Raw genomic sequence first — 15,600 nt, forward strand, 5'->3', positions numbered from 1 at the left:
CTCACGCCCAGCTCCGCGCTCACCGTCCGTGGCCGCAGATTCGCCACAAACGGCCCGACCACTCCAGATCCCACGTACCGCTACTTCAGTCTCCAGAAACGCAACTCTAAGATGGAAGTGCTAGAGAAGCCCTGTGGGGTGTCCAGCGTCCCTCCCGTCTCCCAGAGAATGGCCTCTCAAGCCTCAGCGGGCGGGCGGGGTTCTGTGGCGAAAGTGCAGCTCGGCAGCGCCGCGGCACCACGTTTACCCTGCGCAGACGCCGTCGCCGCCGCTGCTGCCGCCGCTGCTGTCCCTGCCTTTGCCGCCACCGTCTCCGCTGCCGCCGTCCCCGCGTTGCCTCCGGGAGCCTCCATTGTTCCGGTGGCTCCAGGTCCTGAGGCCCGGCAACTTAGGGGCTCTCGAAACGGAAGGCGGCCAACGGAGTTGAGACACCGGGGCGCCGGCGGGACCGGGAGCGGCAGGGGTCAGCGCGGGAATCCTGGGGAACCGGAGCTAGAGCGTGAGGCGGCAGGGGGCCGGGGTGGCGAGGTCTGCAGTCTCCGGAGTTGGGGCTCCCCCTCCCCGGCCCATCTTTCCCCCGCCGGCCTCCCCAAGTGGAGTCGGAGCCCCGGCGGGCGGCCCCGGCGATGAGCCCGGACTCCAGGTGGCCGGTGAGTGCGGGCCTGGGACCAGGGCGGGAGTGGCCAGCCGGGAAGGAGTTGGCTATTTTCGTGGGCCCACACTAAGCTGCCCTGCTCCGCTGCCCCTCGGGCCGCTCCAGCCACAACTGACAGTGCATTCGCTCCCAGCCGTCATCCCGGGCAACAGTGTATCCCTTCGGGGTTGCCATGGCCAATGGCAGGAGGGGAGCCTTGTTTAACTTGTTACACTTCGACAAAGGGGAAACGTCGCCGCATCCGGGAGGGCTGCGGGCACGGCCTGGGCCGGGCCTGATCCCTCGGGTCCCTGCCCCCTACTTCCTCCAGCCCCCTGAGCTCCACCGCTGCCATACCCCTGGGCCCCGGGCTCTCCCCACGGGCTTTCAGGTTTAAGTTCTCGGCTCCCTCCCCTGTGCCTCTGTCGCTAGTCCCAGAGGAAAAGCTGCTGGGGGGCTCTGGGTTACTTAGGGAGCCAGGGCTGTAGAGCCAGCAGAACTGCTGCGTTGGCCAGGGACCCATCATTGAAAGAGAGCTTGTTTGTGTCTCCGATTGGTCTGTCTTTAAAGACACAGCCCCAGGTAGGAAGTAGAAGCCAGCTGGAGTTGAAGGAGTAGTTTTACTGATGTGGAAGTCTGGAGCTTTGACAGAGAGGCTGAAGCAGCCCACTTGCTTCATTAAGTGGCAGAAGGAGAGAGGCCTAGAGGGGGTCACTGTTTGTCAAGGAGCTCTGGGTGGCACTGCCTGGAATGGTAACAAGCCCCTAGCTGAATTGTTAAAACTCCTGTAAGCCTGGAGAAACTGGGGCAATCTCTGACCAAGCTGGGCTTCCTGGGGGCTGGTGCCATCTGCTGTCTCCACTCACCCGGGAACATTAGAGAGGAGAAAGGGAGGGCCCTGAGGACCAGCATGGAGCTGAGTGTGTCTGAATTGTCTTGTTCCTGATTGTACCCTTAAGACCTGGTACTAGGGCCAGAGCCAGGCCATAGGGCTAAAACTAAAGACCTCAGAATGAACTAATTCTTTCTGTAATCTAGTGATTTCTGCTAGAGTCTAGAACTAAATCATTGGCTGCCCATTAAAGCTTCTTCAGTGAGCTAACATTAGCCTTCATCCATCTCCCTCAGCTCCAAATCTGGTGATCCCCTCATTCAGCTATTCATTCAACAGGTTATTCATTCATTTGCCAAAAACTGAGTGTCCACAACATTCCAAATACTGGGGATATAGAGGTATTAGGCTTTCGTGTCTGCACTGAACAGCTCCCAGTCTAGTGGGTGAGAATGAAATGCTATGGAAATACAGTTCCCCAAAGAAGAGACGAAGAAATCATATTAGAAGTGACGTTTGAGCTGGGTTTTGAAGAATGAGTAGGAAATCACCAATCAGGATAGAAAGCATTCCAAATAGAGATTATCTTGAAGGAATCAGAGATTGTAACATTCAGGGAACGGCATATTGCCCTGAATAGACAGAAGCATAGCTGGTGAAAAGGAGTCTGGAAAGGAGGACGAGGGTCAGATAATGAAAGGAGAACCTTGAATGTCATCACAGGAAATTTAGATACTATCCTGAAGTAAGTTGAGAGCATCGGGAGGCTTCTAATCAAGACATTAAAATGACCATTGCTACTTGGTAGAAAGATTACTCTGGCCACATTATGTGAGATTAGGCTGGAAGAGTTAAGATATAGGTCAGAATGACCAGGCAAGAGGTGATGAGGCCCAGATTGTGGTCATGGTGTTTGGAAATGCTGTAGAGGTGGGGTGGCCAGGATCCTTGGGAGGGCTGAAAGGAATGGAGTGAGTGAGTGGCCAGCAACTCTTCCTAGGCCTGTACTAACTGATCTGTACATTCTAGATGTGACAGCATGGGGGTGGACTTTGATGTGAAGACTTTCTGCCACAATTTGCGGGCAACTAAGCCACCATATGAATGTCCAGTGGAGACTTGCCGCAAGGTCTACAAGAGTTACAGTGGCATCGAGTACCACCTGTACCATTATGACCACGACAACCCACCACCACCACAACAGACTCCACTCCGCAAGCACAAGAAGAAGGGGCGCCAATCACGCCCAGCCAACAAGCAGTCACCAAGCCCCTCAGAGGTATCCCAGTCACCAGGCCGTGAGGTGATGAGCTATGCACAGGCCCAACGCATGGTGGAGGTGGACCTGCATGGCCGCGTCCACCGCATCAGCATCTTTGACAACCTGGATGTGGTGTCAGAGGATGAGGAGGCCCCTGAGGAGGCCCCTGAGAATGGCAGCAACAAAGAAAACACTGAGACGCCAGCCGCAACTCCCAAGTTAGGCAAGCATAAGAACAAGGAGAAGCGTAAGGACTCCAACCATCACCACCACCATAATGCTTCTGCCAGTACCACACCCAAGCTGCCAGAGGTAGTATACCGGGAGTTGGAGCAGGACACCCCTGATGCCCCACCCCGGCCAACTTCCTATTACCGGTAAGGCCACCTTCACCTCCCAACTCTGGAACACTGATCGAGCAGGGCTCAGGAGCTGGAAAGAGGTGACAGGCAACAGATAGGACAGTGGCAAGAATAAAGGATAGCAAGAGCACACTGGTCCTGCCAGGGCAGTGAAGGAAATGGTACCCCAGCTAATGATGGTGGTACTTAGTGTACACCACCATATGCCAGGCTCTGCACTGGGTGCTTTATAGCTAGCTACTCCCTCATTTTATTCTGACAGCCCTCTCAGGTAGGTATTGTTCTCATTTCACAGATGAGGAAACCACAGTTCAGAAAGGGGGCCCGACTTACCGAAAGTCACATGCCAGTGGGTAGCTAAACCGGTATTCAAACCCAAGTGCCTCTGACTCCAAAGCTATACTGTTTTCCACTGTATCAAAGGATCCCTTCTCTGGTTCCTGACTCTCTCCATTCCATCACTATGTGACCTTGAGAAAGGCATGCAGCTTTTGATGTTCTAGTGATCCCATCTACAGAGCACGTTTAATATTCTTCCACTAGCCTAAAGGTAGAAAACTAGAGACAATGGTTTTATAAGGTTCTAAAAGTAATTTGTAAACCTGCAGAGGTAATTTTCCCATTATTTGTTCTGTCATCGTCACTTATCCTTTACCATGCGTTAGCAGTAGTTCCATCACTTGTTTTGTATTCCTTCAATGGTCCTTTTATTGGTTTCATTTGTTTCTTGGTATCCTACTTCCTGCCCAAAATTAGTCACAGTGGCTCCTAATAAAGTCACAAGCATCAGCTAAATACCTTTAACATGAGGAAAAAAATGAAGGGGTGGGGGCAATGTGGTGGTAAACTTATATACAGAAACTTTAGCTAGAGGATGGTATAAAAACCAAGTGTAAAACTTCCCTCTAAGAGTCGGCATTGAGGCAAAGAGGGCATTTGGATGAGTTATTTAAGGAGCAGTCCTTGGTATTAACTAATTAGAAGGCCTGATCTTTGAGAAGGACTTGTAAAGGTTATTATATAAAAGTTTTTTTTACCAAAAGTGCAATCCATGTGAAGTTATACTAAATCTCATAAAAAGCAAATCTATGGAAACCCAACTAATCTGGCCCAGGATGTCACTTTTCTCTCTGTTCACATGTTAGCCAGTCTCCTTCCTTTCTTCCATTCTTTTACCTCTCCAGCCTAGCTCCACCTCCTTCTGGCTTTCCACTGTCTCTCTTTTCTATTTGCACTGTCATGCCCACCCACTACACACAGACCCCTCTCTGGGCCTGTTCTCCCTCCTAATTGTGCTTTCTGCTCTGATAAGTATCTCAGCCCAGCTCTTTCTGTGCCTTTTCTTCCTCCCTCCACTCAGATTCACTCTCTTCTACTGGGGATCAGGTCCATTCTGTAGGGCAGCAGTTCTCAGCTGGTGTGCTGCCATCAGTTAGGAAGTTTGCTGTGTGTAACTTATTACCACTGTTGAAAGAACTGCCCAAGTTTTTGGCAATTATTTGCTTTTTATATAAATTTGAGAAGCTTTGGAGTCATCTATCTAATACCACTTTCTCTTGCTTGTATCTGATATGCTTTCTTGAGAGGGAGGGAGAAGGTAGAGTGTCAGCTGGTATGCCAGGAATTATACATGACATTCAGCCTACCTTATCTGTGCTACAGCCTGTAATCTGGGTGTACTGTGGGGGTGCATTATGTACCATCACATAATATCACATGTGTCATGGCAAAGAAAAAGTTTAGAGCTGTTGCCAAGCCCTGGAAGGGGCTGGATGGTTCACACTAGCCCTGAGCCACACCCTTTTTTCGATGATGAGGATATTGCAGTCACCTTAGGGAAAAGGTAAAGGACTAAGGAAGAAGCTGCTTCCTATAGACACAGCATTTTCAGTGTCTTCCCGCACCCCCGCCAAATGCCTTTCAAGTGAACAACACTGAGAGCCTATTTCTGTGTGGTAAATCAGATGTGATCCTTGCCTCTATCCTGTAGTAGAGGAGTTAGACACATAAACAGCTGTAATACAAAGCAAGGTGTGTCAGGGCTATACAAAAGCTAATAATAAAACTAACTTTTGTTGCGTACTTGCTTCATGCCAGGTACTGTTCCTGAGCACTTTACCTATATTAACTCATTTAATGCTCACAGCAGCTGTATGAAATAGGTACATGTTAGCATTACCACTTTGAGATGAGTAAACCAAGGGCCAAGAAGGTTAGCCTACTTGCCTGTTGTCATACAAAGCATGGCTCCAGAGCCTATGCTTGCCTGGCCTACTCTAGCACCCAGAGCCCTATTTTTCTTGTGGAGAGGGAAGGGGAGAGATAGGAACTAACATTTATCTAAGGCCTGCCATGTGCCATTTGATTTGGCCCATTCATTTTTATAATTCCAGCCAGTCCTGACAGCATCTTTGTGAGTAAGTAGTATTATCCTCATTCTATCATCAGTAAAACCAAGGTTCAGAAAAGAGCAGTAATGTCCTGAAGGTCACAAAATCAGAGGGAGGGTTTAAATTTAGGTTTATTAGAAGCCAAAGTCCCGTTCTTTCCATTATAGCTCCCTGTAACTTTACAGTACTTGAGTCCAGGGCACCTACAGCATGATAAGGGTGTGGGGAGCCTGCTCTGACTTCTAGGCATCTGCTAGTCCAGTGAGTGCTGCAGGGTGGAGTTTGAATCCTAGCTCTGCCACTTCCTGGTTGTGCGACCTTTCTGTGTTGGGCAATTAATTAACTTCTCAAAGCTTCAGTTTCCTCAGTGGGTAATAACATTGACCTGATGGCTGTGGTGAAAATAAATGTGGTAATTTAGCATAATGCCTGGCTTACAGTAAATGCTCAGTAAATCTTAGCTGTTCTGACTATTACTTCCCAAGGCTATCCAGAGAACAAACACAGCGCCTATAGTTCGAGGGAGCCCTAAGCTGGTACTAGCAACAGCTGACAAAATCTATGACAGCTCCATTCAGGGTATTGCCAGCTTGAGGTAAAACAATTTATATATAATTTTCAAATGATACCTGAGAACTTTCCTTCCCCTGACACTTTGTGCCATTATCCAGACCATCCCAATTGGTCCTAGCTGCCTCACCCTCTCTTTAGGAGTCTGGCTGAGCCTCTGTATCCCAAGGGAGGTTGTATAGCAGCTAGGACATGAGCCTAGGTTCACATCCCAGCTCTACCACTTTATCACAAGGCATTTGGGGCAAGTGAATTAACCTTCCCAAACCTTAGGTTTCCTTCTCCACAAAACAGGAATGATTATAGGACCTATAGTACTTGGGGTTAAGGTAAGGGGGCAAAATATGTAAAGGTATAGACAGATCTGGCCTAGAGTGAGTGCTTGGCAAATTTAATTTATTGTCTTTAAGGCAGGGAAATCTCAACCATATGATGCTGAGCTGCTTGTGTGCACTACAGGTACATCGAGAAATCAGCAGAGGAGCTGGACGAAGAGGTAGAGTACGACATGGACGAGGAGGATTACATCTGGCTGGATATCATGAATGAGCGGCGGAAGACAGAGGGTGTTAGTCCCATCCCACAGGAGATCTTTGAGTACTTAATGGACCGGCTGGAGAAGGAGTCCTACTTTGAGAGCCACAATAAAGGTGACCCCAATGCTCTAGTGGATGAGGATGCTGTGTGCTGTATCTGCAATGATGGTGAGTGCCAGAACAGTAACGTCATCCTCTTCTGTGACATGTGCAACCTGGCTGTACACCAGGAATGCTATGGTGTCCCCTACATCCCTGAGGGCCAGTGGCTGTGCCGCCGCTGCCTACAATCACCCTCCCGCGCTGTGGACTGTGCCCTGTGCCCCAACAAGGGTGGTGCCTTCAAGCAGACAGATGACGGGCGCTGGGCCCATGTAGTGTGTGCCCTGTGGATCCCCGAGGTCTGCTTTGCCAACACAGTCTTCCTAGAGCCTATCGACAGCATTGAGCACATCCCACCAGCTCGGTGGAAGCTGACCTGCTACATTTGCAAACAGCGGGGCTCAGGGGCCTGCATCCAGTGCCACAAGGCCAACTGCTACACAGCCTTCCACGTGACATGCGCCCAGCAGGCCGGCCTTTACATGAAGATGGAGCCTGTGCGGGAGACAGGTGCCAATGGTACCTCCTTCAGCGTCCGCAAGACGGCCTACTGCGACATCCACACACCCCCAGGTTCAGCACGCCGCCTGCCTGCCCTATCCCACAGTGAGGGTGAGGAGGATGAAGACGAAGAGGAAGATGAGGGTAAGAGTTGGAGCTCAGAGAAGGTCAAGAAGGCTAAGGCCAAGTCCCGGATCAAGATGAAGAAGGCGCGGAAGATCCTGGCAGAGAAGCGAGCAGCAGCACCTGTAGTGTCAGTGCCCTGCATCCCGCCACACAGGTATGTGGGGAGCAGGTGGACAGCTAGTGAAGGAAGAAGAAGCCCTTCTGGACACTGACAGCCCCCTGAGTGGAGTGACAGTGTTTGGTTATCTTCTTCCTTTCAGGAGCTACATAGAAGTTTTAAAAAATCCAAGAGGTTAGCTCCAGTAGGTCACCTGACTTTTACATTGGGAGCCAGAAATTTCACATTTTATTTGGCAAACCTAACAGGTGTTTTACACTACCCTTCATTTTGATGGTGCGGTTTAAGTTAGAAGAAGGAGGATGGAATAGCCACCAACTACAATAGAAGAAATGGTCTGGCTCTAAAGGGAGAAATGGAATGAAAAGCAGGGAAGGAGTTGCAAAGTGGTTACTGCCACAAATGAGGGCTGCAGCCATCAGTTATTTTTAACTCTCTCTTGTGCTGTTTAGCTGATTTCCTATAGTTTACTGCTGTGCTTCGTCTTAAAACTTTCCAAGGCTCAGTCTGATTAGGTTATCCTAGGGTCAGACAGCACTCGGGGTTGCAGTGACAAGAACAGTCTTAGGGACCAAACTCCCTGACCCCCGGTGAACACAGGAATTGGTCTAGTGCTGAGAGCTTGGCTTCCTGTCTGCTGAGGTGCCGCTGATGGCACTGTTTGCTGTTTGCCTTAAGGCCAGTGTCAACGGGCCTTTTTGATGGTAGAATTATTCCCTATTTAGTCCTATTAGGAACTCTTACTAGCCAGAGACCCATGTTCTACTTAAGAAAATAAGGGCCCAACAGATTTTTATCTCCTGCTTCCCAGGCTCAGTAAAATCACCAACCGCCTTACCATTCAAAGGAAGAGCCAGTTCATGCAGAGGCTGCACAGCTATTGGACATTGAAGCGGCAGTCACGGAATGGGGTCCCACTGCTACGTCGCCTGCAGACACACCTGCAGTCTCAGAGGAACTGTGACCAAGTCGGGGTACTGTGTCAGATTCCCTGTGGGCTCTGGGGACTAGGGCCAGAGGGGTAAGGACCAAGATTTGCGACTATAGCATCCAATGTCTAAGGGCTTACTTAGGCTCTTTCCTCTTTTAAGCTAGCCCTCACAACAGGATCAGTATGAAATCCTTACAAATTATCTACTTGGTGGAAGGGCACTGTTCCTATGTGTTTGTTCATTCATTCACTCAACAAGTGTATACTGAGCATTGGTGTAGGGGACACTTGTAGGCTGAGGAGGTCCCACTTGAATTGGCAAACCTTCCAGTAAATCCTTATGCTCCTTCCTTTGTTTTTTCCTGCCTTTGACCCATTTCCTGTGCTCTTCTCACCTCTGACCTTTTCTTTGGCTCCCTCATCATCTCCCGACTCCCTTTTTACCTCTACAGAGAGATTCTGAGGATAAGAACTGGGCCCTCAAAGAACAGCTCAAGTCTTGGCAGCGGCTCCGGCATGACCTAGAGCGAGCTCGGCTGCTGGTGGAGCTGATCCGCAAGCGGGAGAAACTCAAAAGGGAGACGGTGAGTGCTCCTGAGCCAGCTCTATTTTACAGAGGAGAAAACATATCTGGGAGTAGTAAAAGCATGTGTTCCCTGGCCAGGAAGCAACAGGACTAATAGAGTCAGGTCTCCTAGTACTCAGTGTACTCTTGAACCCACCAGAAACAGAATGTCACAGGAGAGCATGAATGAAACCCTAAATTATGTGATATAGGCAGCTAGTGCTAGGAGTTCAGTCAAGGAAGAGAAAGGCCAGAGTACTTGGGGAGTTTCACAGGGCAGGGCCTTGTAGAAGGTAGACCTGAGTGAGTACACTCAGCTGTGGTGGGTAGGAAGGAAGGCAAATTCCCAAACCAGCTGTGACCATCTCCTTAGACCTACCAGGGACTGACCTGGGCCTGGCTGATTGGGCCTTTATGTGTGTCAGATCAAGGTCCAGCAGATTGCCATGGAGATGCAGCTGACCCCTTTCCTCATCCTCCTTCGCAAAACCTTGGAGCAGCTCCAAGAGAAGGACACAGGCAACATCTTCAGCGAGCCGGTCCCTCTGTCTGAGGTAACCGAATTGGACGAAGTAAGAATCCCTTCCCCTCACTCCACCTTCTTTCTGTTCCTCTCCCAGTTGGACCCCTGCTGCAGGTCTGGGCCAGGGACTAGGAGGGAACCTTGAAGAGAGGGGCTGGTGGCTCTGGGGCTCCAGGATGAACTGGAGCCACATGCATCACCTGGACTCTGTCTTATCCCTGTCATACCCCAAGGGCCCAGAATGGGAGGCAATCTGCACTCCTTCCCCAGAGGCAGGGACTGAGTCTGCCAAGTGAATAACCCCAGGGCAGGAAGACACTTTCGGGGTGCTGAACCCTAGAACGGACACTTTAGAAGGCTCAGCACCTAAAGAACCAGCTCTGAAGCCCTAGGTCCTGACTGGCAGACTCTTCTCTCTAAAAGGTATAAAATGAGAGGCCTGAGGCAGCAGCCTCCTTATAAGTCTTAATAATAAGTAAAAGATACAGGAATGCAAGGTGGTGTTATTTCCAGAGGATTCCCCTAGCTATTTTCTTACTAAGCCTCATATGGCTATAATTTCATTACTTTTTCCCCAGGCAAGGAAAAGGAGGCCCAGAGAGGTTAAGAGACTTTCCAAGGTCACACAGCTTGTGACTGATAAAGTCAGGACTAGAATCCAGCTCTACTTTCCCCGTGCTATATGCCTGCCTCTAACTGTGGTGGGAGGAGGTTGCTGGATGCATTTCAGGGGGTGGTGTTAGGAGTAGGGGTTCAGGGGGAATGAGGAGCATATCTCCATTTAGCCACACCTACCCTACTCTCCCAGGTACCTGACTACCTAGACCACATCAAAAAGCCCATGGACTTTTTCACCATGAAGCAGAACTTGGAAGCTTACCGCTACCTGAACTTTGATGATTTTGAGGAGGACTTCAACCTCATCGTCAGCAACTGCCTCAAGTATAATGCCAAGGACACCATCTTCTACCGGGCAGCAGTGCGGCTCCGTGAGCAGGGTGGTGCTGTGCTTCGCCAGGCCCGGCGCCAGGCAGAAAAAATGGGCATTGACTTTGAGACGGGCATGCATATCCCCCACAGCCTGGCTGGAGAAGAAGCCCCACACCACACAGAAGATGGTGGGTGATAAGTCACACACATACATAGAGGCCAATGCCAGGGATGAACAGCTTTCCAGAAGTCCCCTCCTGGGAGCCAACAGTTTAGGCGAGAAGCAGTTAGGCTGAGCAGCAGCAAGCTAACCCCAGAAATGCTCCCCAAGTAGCTAGAGTGGGTAAATGGATAGCAGTGTTTGCCAGTCCACATCTTGGTGCTGCTATTTTATAAATGGTCCTCATGAATAGCTGAGGGAAGAGGAGTGGGCTTCTTGCTCCCTGCCCAGATTTGAGGGGCCCAGAGGGCTGTCCTGAATCTGATCTTTGCCTTCTGTATCCCCACCCCTAGCAGCGGAGGAAGAGCGGCTGGTCCTGCTGGAGAACCAAAAGCACTTGCCAGTGGAAGAGCAGCTGAAGTTGTTGTTGGAGCGGCTGGATGAAGTGAATGCCAGCAAACAGAGTGTGGGCCGCTCACGGCGTGCAAAGATGATAAAGAAAGAGATGACAGCCCTGCGGCGGAAGCTTGCCCACCAGCGGGAAACTGGACGGGATGGGCCTGAACGGCATGGCCCCTCCAGCCGGGGCAGTCTGACACCCCACCCGGCAGCCTGTGACAAGGATGGACAGACAGACAGTGCCGCGGAGGAGAGCAGCAGCCAGGAGACAAGCAAAGGTCTGAAATCTGAAGCAAGCCAGACTGACTCTGCAGCACACACTCAGCCTCTGCCATCCCCCAGGCAGAGGTCTCTCCTGCACAGCTACCTGTACTTTCTCCCTCGTTCCCCAATCAGGGGCCTCTTAGCTGCCCCACTAGCTATTATGAGACAATATTCCCAATTCCATGACCCCCAAATCATCTTCCCAATTCTAGCTGGATTAATAGTCCTATACACCCAGGGCATACCCTGGACATCTCCCCTTCCCACATCAGGCCCCTCACCAACTCTCCTTCTCTCTTTCTCTGCTCCAGGCCTGGGTCCCAACATGTCCTCAACCCCCGCACATGAGGTGGGCAGGAGAACCTCAGTTCTGTTCTCCAAAAAGAACCCGAAGACAGCTGGACCGCCCAAGAGGCCGGGCCGGCCCCCCAAAAACCGGGAGAGCCAGATGACCCCCAGCCACGGAGGCAGTCCTGTGGGGCCCCCCCAGCTCCCCATCATGGGCTCCCTGCGTCAGCGCAAGAGGGGTAGGAGCCCCCGGCCCAGTTCGAGCTCAGACAGCGACAGTGATAAATCCACAGAAGACCCCCCAATGGGTGAGCCTCACCATCACCCAGCCCCTCAAGAGAGTGAGCAAAGCTATCATCCTTTCCAACATAACTTTCACCTATCCCTTCATTTGCCCATAATATGTCAGAGCTAGAAGGGCCCTTAGGAATCCTTTAATTCAATCCCCTCATTTTACAGACTGGGAAACTGAAGCCCAAAGACACTGATCCAGCTAGATTCCCATCTAGGGCCCCCTCCATTGTATCACTTCACTTTTTCTCTTCTTATCTTCCTTGGGGATCTCCTGCCCTTTAAGTCATTTGTGTCCTAAGGCCTGTAACTGCCAAGGGAAGTACAAGGGGTGGAGCAGGGCTGTGGCTAACTGTGGTGGACACTGCCCAGAGCCAGCTCTGCTGGCCAAAGTTGGAGGAATTTTCCAGCACAGAAGGGGAAGCCAAGCTCTTAAGTACCTCTTAGCCCCACGCCATCTCTGATCTACATCTTTCTGACCAATTCCTTCCCTCCTCCCCCTCCCCCCCCCCACCCCAAACAAGACTTACCAGCCAATGGCTTCAGCAGTGGAAACCAGCCAGTGAAGAAGAGTTTCTTGGTATACCGTAACGACTGCAGCCTTCCCCGGAGCAGCTCAGACTCTGAGTCCAGCAGCAGTAGCAGCAGCAGCGCTGCCTCAGACCGGACCAGGTACCGGCCCTCCAGATCAAGGACCGCCTCTGGGATACCCTTCCAGGTTTCCCTATGGGAAGTGGGGTGGCAGCCATCTCAGCCTACATTCAAGTGACTCAAACCCAAGGTTTTCTGCAAAATAATAGAATAGATGAGAATGTCACCATAATGAAATGGAGAGAATCATGCTGGGTTCAGCTGATGTTTTAGAACAGAGGATGTAAACTAATGCCTTGTGTCCTAGATTTGGCCTGCATATTTTGTTTGGCCAGCATGGTTTTTAAAAAAAATCCAGAAGTGCTACATAACATTTCCAGTTACTGTATTCTTTTTAAAAATAAGATCTGGCAAAAAATCTGGCCAGCATCGCCTTTAGACAGGGCATGCACTCTCATCACTACCATTGCTAAATCTAACCTACATCAGTTAAACCACTGCCAAGCCTGTGAGGGCTTTTGAATTTGAAATTCAAGTAGCCTCTGTTTTCCAAAACTCTTATTAGACTCTGGGGGCTTAAAGAAGAGAGAACACCTACCATTCCATTCCCAAGTCTTCCTCGCCTTTGAGATAAACTTTCCTTGTCCACAGCACAACACCCTCAAAACAAGGCAGGGGCAAGCCCTCCTTCTCTCGGGGCACATTCCCAGAAGACAGCAGTGAAGATACCTCAGGCACTGAGAATGAGGCCTACTCCGTGGGTACTGGCCGCGGCGTGGGCCACAGCAGTAAGTACCCTCACCCAAGACCAGGGATGCCGGGGACCCAGTGTCCAGGCCTCACCAGCCCCGTGGCTGCTGATCTGCCCCCTCTCTCCCATTCCTATGAAGTGGTAAGGAAGAGTCTGGGCCGGGGAGCTGGCTGGCTGTCGGAGGATGAGGACTCCCCGCTGGATGCTCTGGATCTGGTGTGGGCCAAATGCCGAGGGTATCCATCATACCCAGCTCTGGTAGGCTTCTGCTTTTCTTATCTTACCCCTTGCCTGTCATCCCCAGAATGCAGACTCAAAATTAGCAGACTTCCTATTTTGCTGAGCTGCAGAACACAGGGTCTTTGGCAGGTAGACACTTAGAAGTCCCCGTTTAGTTTTTCCATCTCTCCCCTTCTTTCCTTTTGCCCCTTGGGCTCTGAAGTAGTTCAGGATAGGAAAAAGCCAAGGGTCAGCATAATAGTAGCATAATACTAGGGTCAGGAGCCATAGTAGCATAAGAACTTTTCTCTGTTCCTACCTCAGAAGTAGTGTCCAAATTCTTGGGTAGGGTAAGTCTTGGGGAAGAAGGAGTCTGAACCAAACCAAGGTCTTATTACACCCTCAGATCATTGATCCAAAGATGCCCCGGGAAGGTATGTTCCACCATGGGGTTCCCATTCCTGTGCCCCCACTGGAGGTGCTGAAACTTGGGGAGCAGATGACCCAGGAAGCCCGAGAGCATCTCTACCTCGTTCTCTTCTTTGACAACAAGCGAACCTGGTAAGGGAGGAGGGGAACATTTGGTGACTTACAGCCACAGATGCAACCCTGAGTATGGGGGCAGGCTGCCAGGAAACTCCAGCAACAGACAGACTAGGCTATGACAAATCAGTGAGGGAAGGACTGACCTTTGAGTAAAAGGGTTGTGTTTACCATGAGTCTGAGCAACTGAATGGGCAGCAGCTGACAAACAGCTGTGACTAGAAAACAAAGGACCATCAGTAACTGTGAGAGTTATAGGAGTGGCTCCCCACCCAGACTAAGGTGACTTCCAGGCTTAGTTTTCCTACCTCTGCCTCCATGGTGACAAGATGGAGATAAAGCAGGGATAAACCATTCAGGCTTGAATCCCTGTTCTGTCACATTTACATATGTAGTCTTTTTGTTAATTGTCTGCAGAGGATATTTAATATCAGTAAAGTCTGCTTGGACCCTGTGGGACAGGGTACCTGTTTCAGGTTAGGTCAGAGCTTTTCCTTTTTGTATATATAAATAATACCCTATGATTAACTCCTCAGTGTGACTGTTGAGTGGGCTTTTCATCACTAGACTTTGAGCAGTTCCTTGAGGGAGGAACTGTGTTTCTTGGTCTCTAATCCCATTGCCCACCAGAACCTGGCCCTCAGATGTTTTTGAAGGAATGAAGGAATGAGGGAGGCTGATGTTTATTGCTCTCCCAGAAATGATTTATTTGTTCTTCACCTCATCCTACAGGCAGTGGCTGCCCAGAACTAAGCTGGTTCCTCTGGGCGTGAACCAGGACCTTGACAAAGAGAAGATGCTAGAGGGCCGCAAGTCTAACATCCGCAAGTCAGTGCAGATCGCCTACCACAGGGCTCTGCAGCACCGCAGCAAGGTTCAGGGCGAGCAGAGCAGTGAGACCAGTGATAGTGACTGATGCTACCCAGTGTAACCCAACCTACAGTGCCCTGCTGCCTCTCTCCTCCCCTTTGCTCACTGTCCTGGAGTGGCACCGGCCTCTGCACTGACTCATTCCTGGTCTTGGGGCCAGTCTCAGGGGAAGCTGGGTGGGGGAGGTCCCTCCTGCCCTGAGTGCAGCTGGACTGTACAGAACACTCCAAGGGCCATAGTGGCTCTGTACAAGGAGAGGGGAGGTCTCACAGGCCAGAAATCTCCAGAGACCTCAGCATTGTAGTGCAGGGTGGTGGGCCAAGGTTAGGACACTGCATAAAACAGGCCATCCCACCACCCCTGCCTGCTTATGCCAGGAGAATCCATAACTGCCTAGTGGCCTGAGGCCTCTGCATGTGGTGAGGTGAACGGGCATCTGCCCAGCCTAGCAGTGGGATTAATGTCTGTCCAGCCCGGAAGAGGGGCACTAGGTGACCCCCTCCCCTGCTGTTGTAAATACTGTAATTAACGGAGAATTTAAATTATTCTCATTTGTAACTGCGTTTCCGGGTCGCGCCAGAGTCATTTGGTACTAAAAAGATTGGGGCCTGTCCCCACTTCCCTTCTTCCCATAGATTCCCCCCACCTTTCAAACTGGTTTGTATTTATTTCAAAGGAAGAAAATATATTGATTCTTAGAAAATAAATGGTCTGTTTGGAATTATTGGTTCTCGTCTTCTGCCAGGGCAATGGGAGGTTCTTTCCCCCAGGGATAGTAAATAATTGGGCCCAAGTGGTTGCTGGCTGCTGCGCATGCTGCATTTGTAAGACAACAGCAAAAAT

General features: G+C 50.6%; 1 protein-coding gene across 13 annotated transcripts; it reads left to right on the forward strand.

Annotated features, from left to right (window-relative positions):
* Positions 1 to 285: 285 nt before the first annotated feature.
* Positions 286 to 15,464, forward strand: BRPF1 (bromodomain and PHD finger containing 1). 13 transcript variants are annotated; one of them, XM_016134477.2, is made up of 14 exons: positions 288 to 650; positions 2,496 to 3,104; positions 6,509 to 7,468; positions 8,244 to 8,406; positions 8,816 to 8,947; positions 9,354 to 9,500; positions 10,260 to 10,569; positions 10,895 to 11,218; positions 11,516 to 11,833; positions 12,308 to 12,455; positions 13,026 to 13,162; positions 13,265 to 13,383; positions 13,751 to 13,905; positions 14,620 to 15,464. In XM_016134477.2, the coding sequence occupies exons 2-14, from the start codon at positions 2,506 to 2,508 to the stop codon at positions 14,801 to 14,803; spliced, it is 3,696 nt and encodes a 1,231-aa protein (XP_015989963.1). In that variant the 5' UTR covers positions 288 to 650; positions 2,496 to 2,505; the 3' UTR covers positions 14,804 to 15,464. The 13 variants fall into 13 exon arrangements, with proteins under 13 accessions (XP_015989957.1, XP_015989958.1, XP_015989959.1 ...); XM_016134478.2 differs by having other exon boundaries at positions 289 to 650; positions 11,516 to 11,800; XM_016134479.2 differs by having other exon boundaries at positions 289 to 650; positions 10,898 to 11,218; positions 11,516 to 11,800.
* Positions 15,465 to 15,600: the final 136 nt, after the last annotated feature.

The sequence above is a fragment of the Rousettus aegyptiacus genome, unplaced genomic scaffold (assembly GCF_014176215.1).
Source record: "Rousettus aegyptiacus isolate mRouAeg1 unplaced genomic scaffold, mRouAeg1.p scaffold_m13_p_4, whole genome shotgun sequence".
Taxonomy (NCBI): Eukaryota; Metazoa; Chordata; class Mammalia; order Chiroptera; family Pteropodidae; genus Rousettus; species Rousettus aegyptiacus.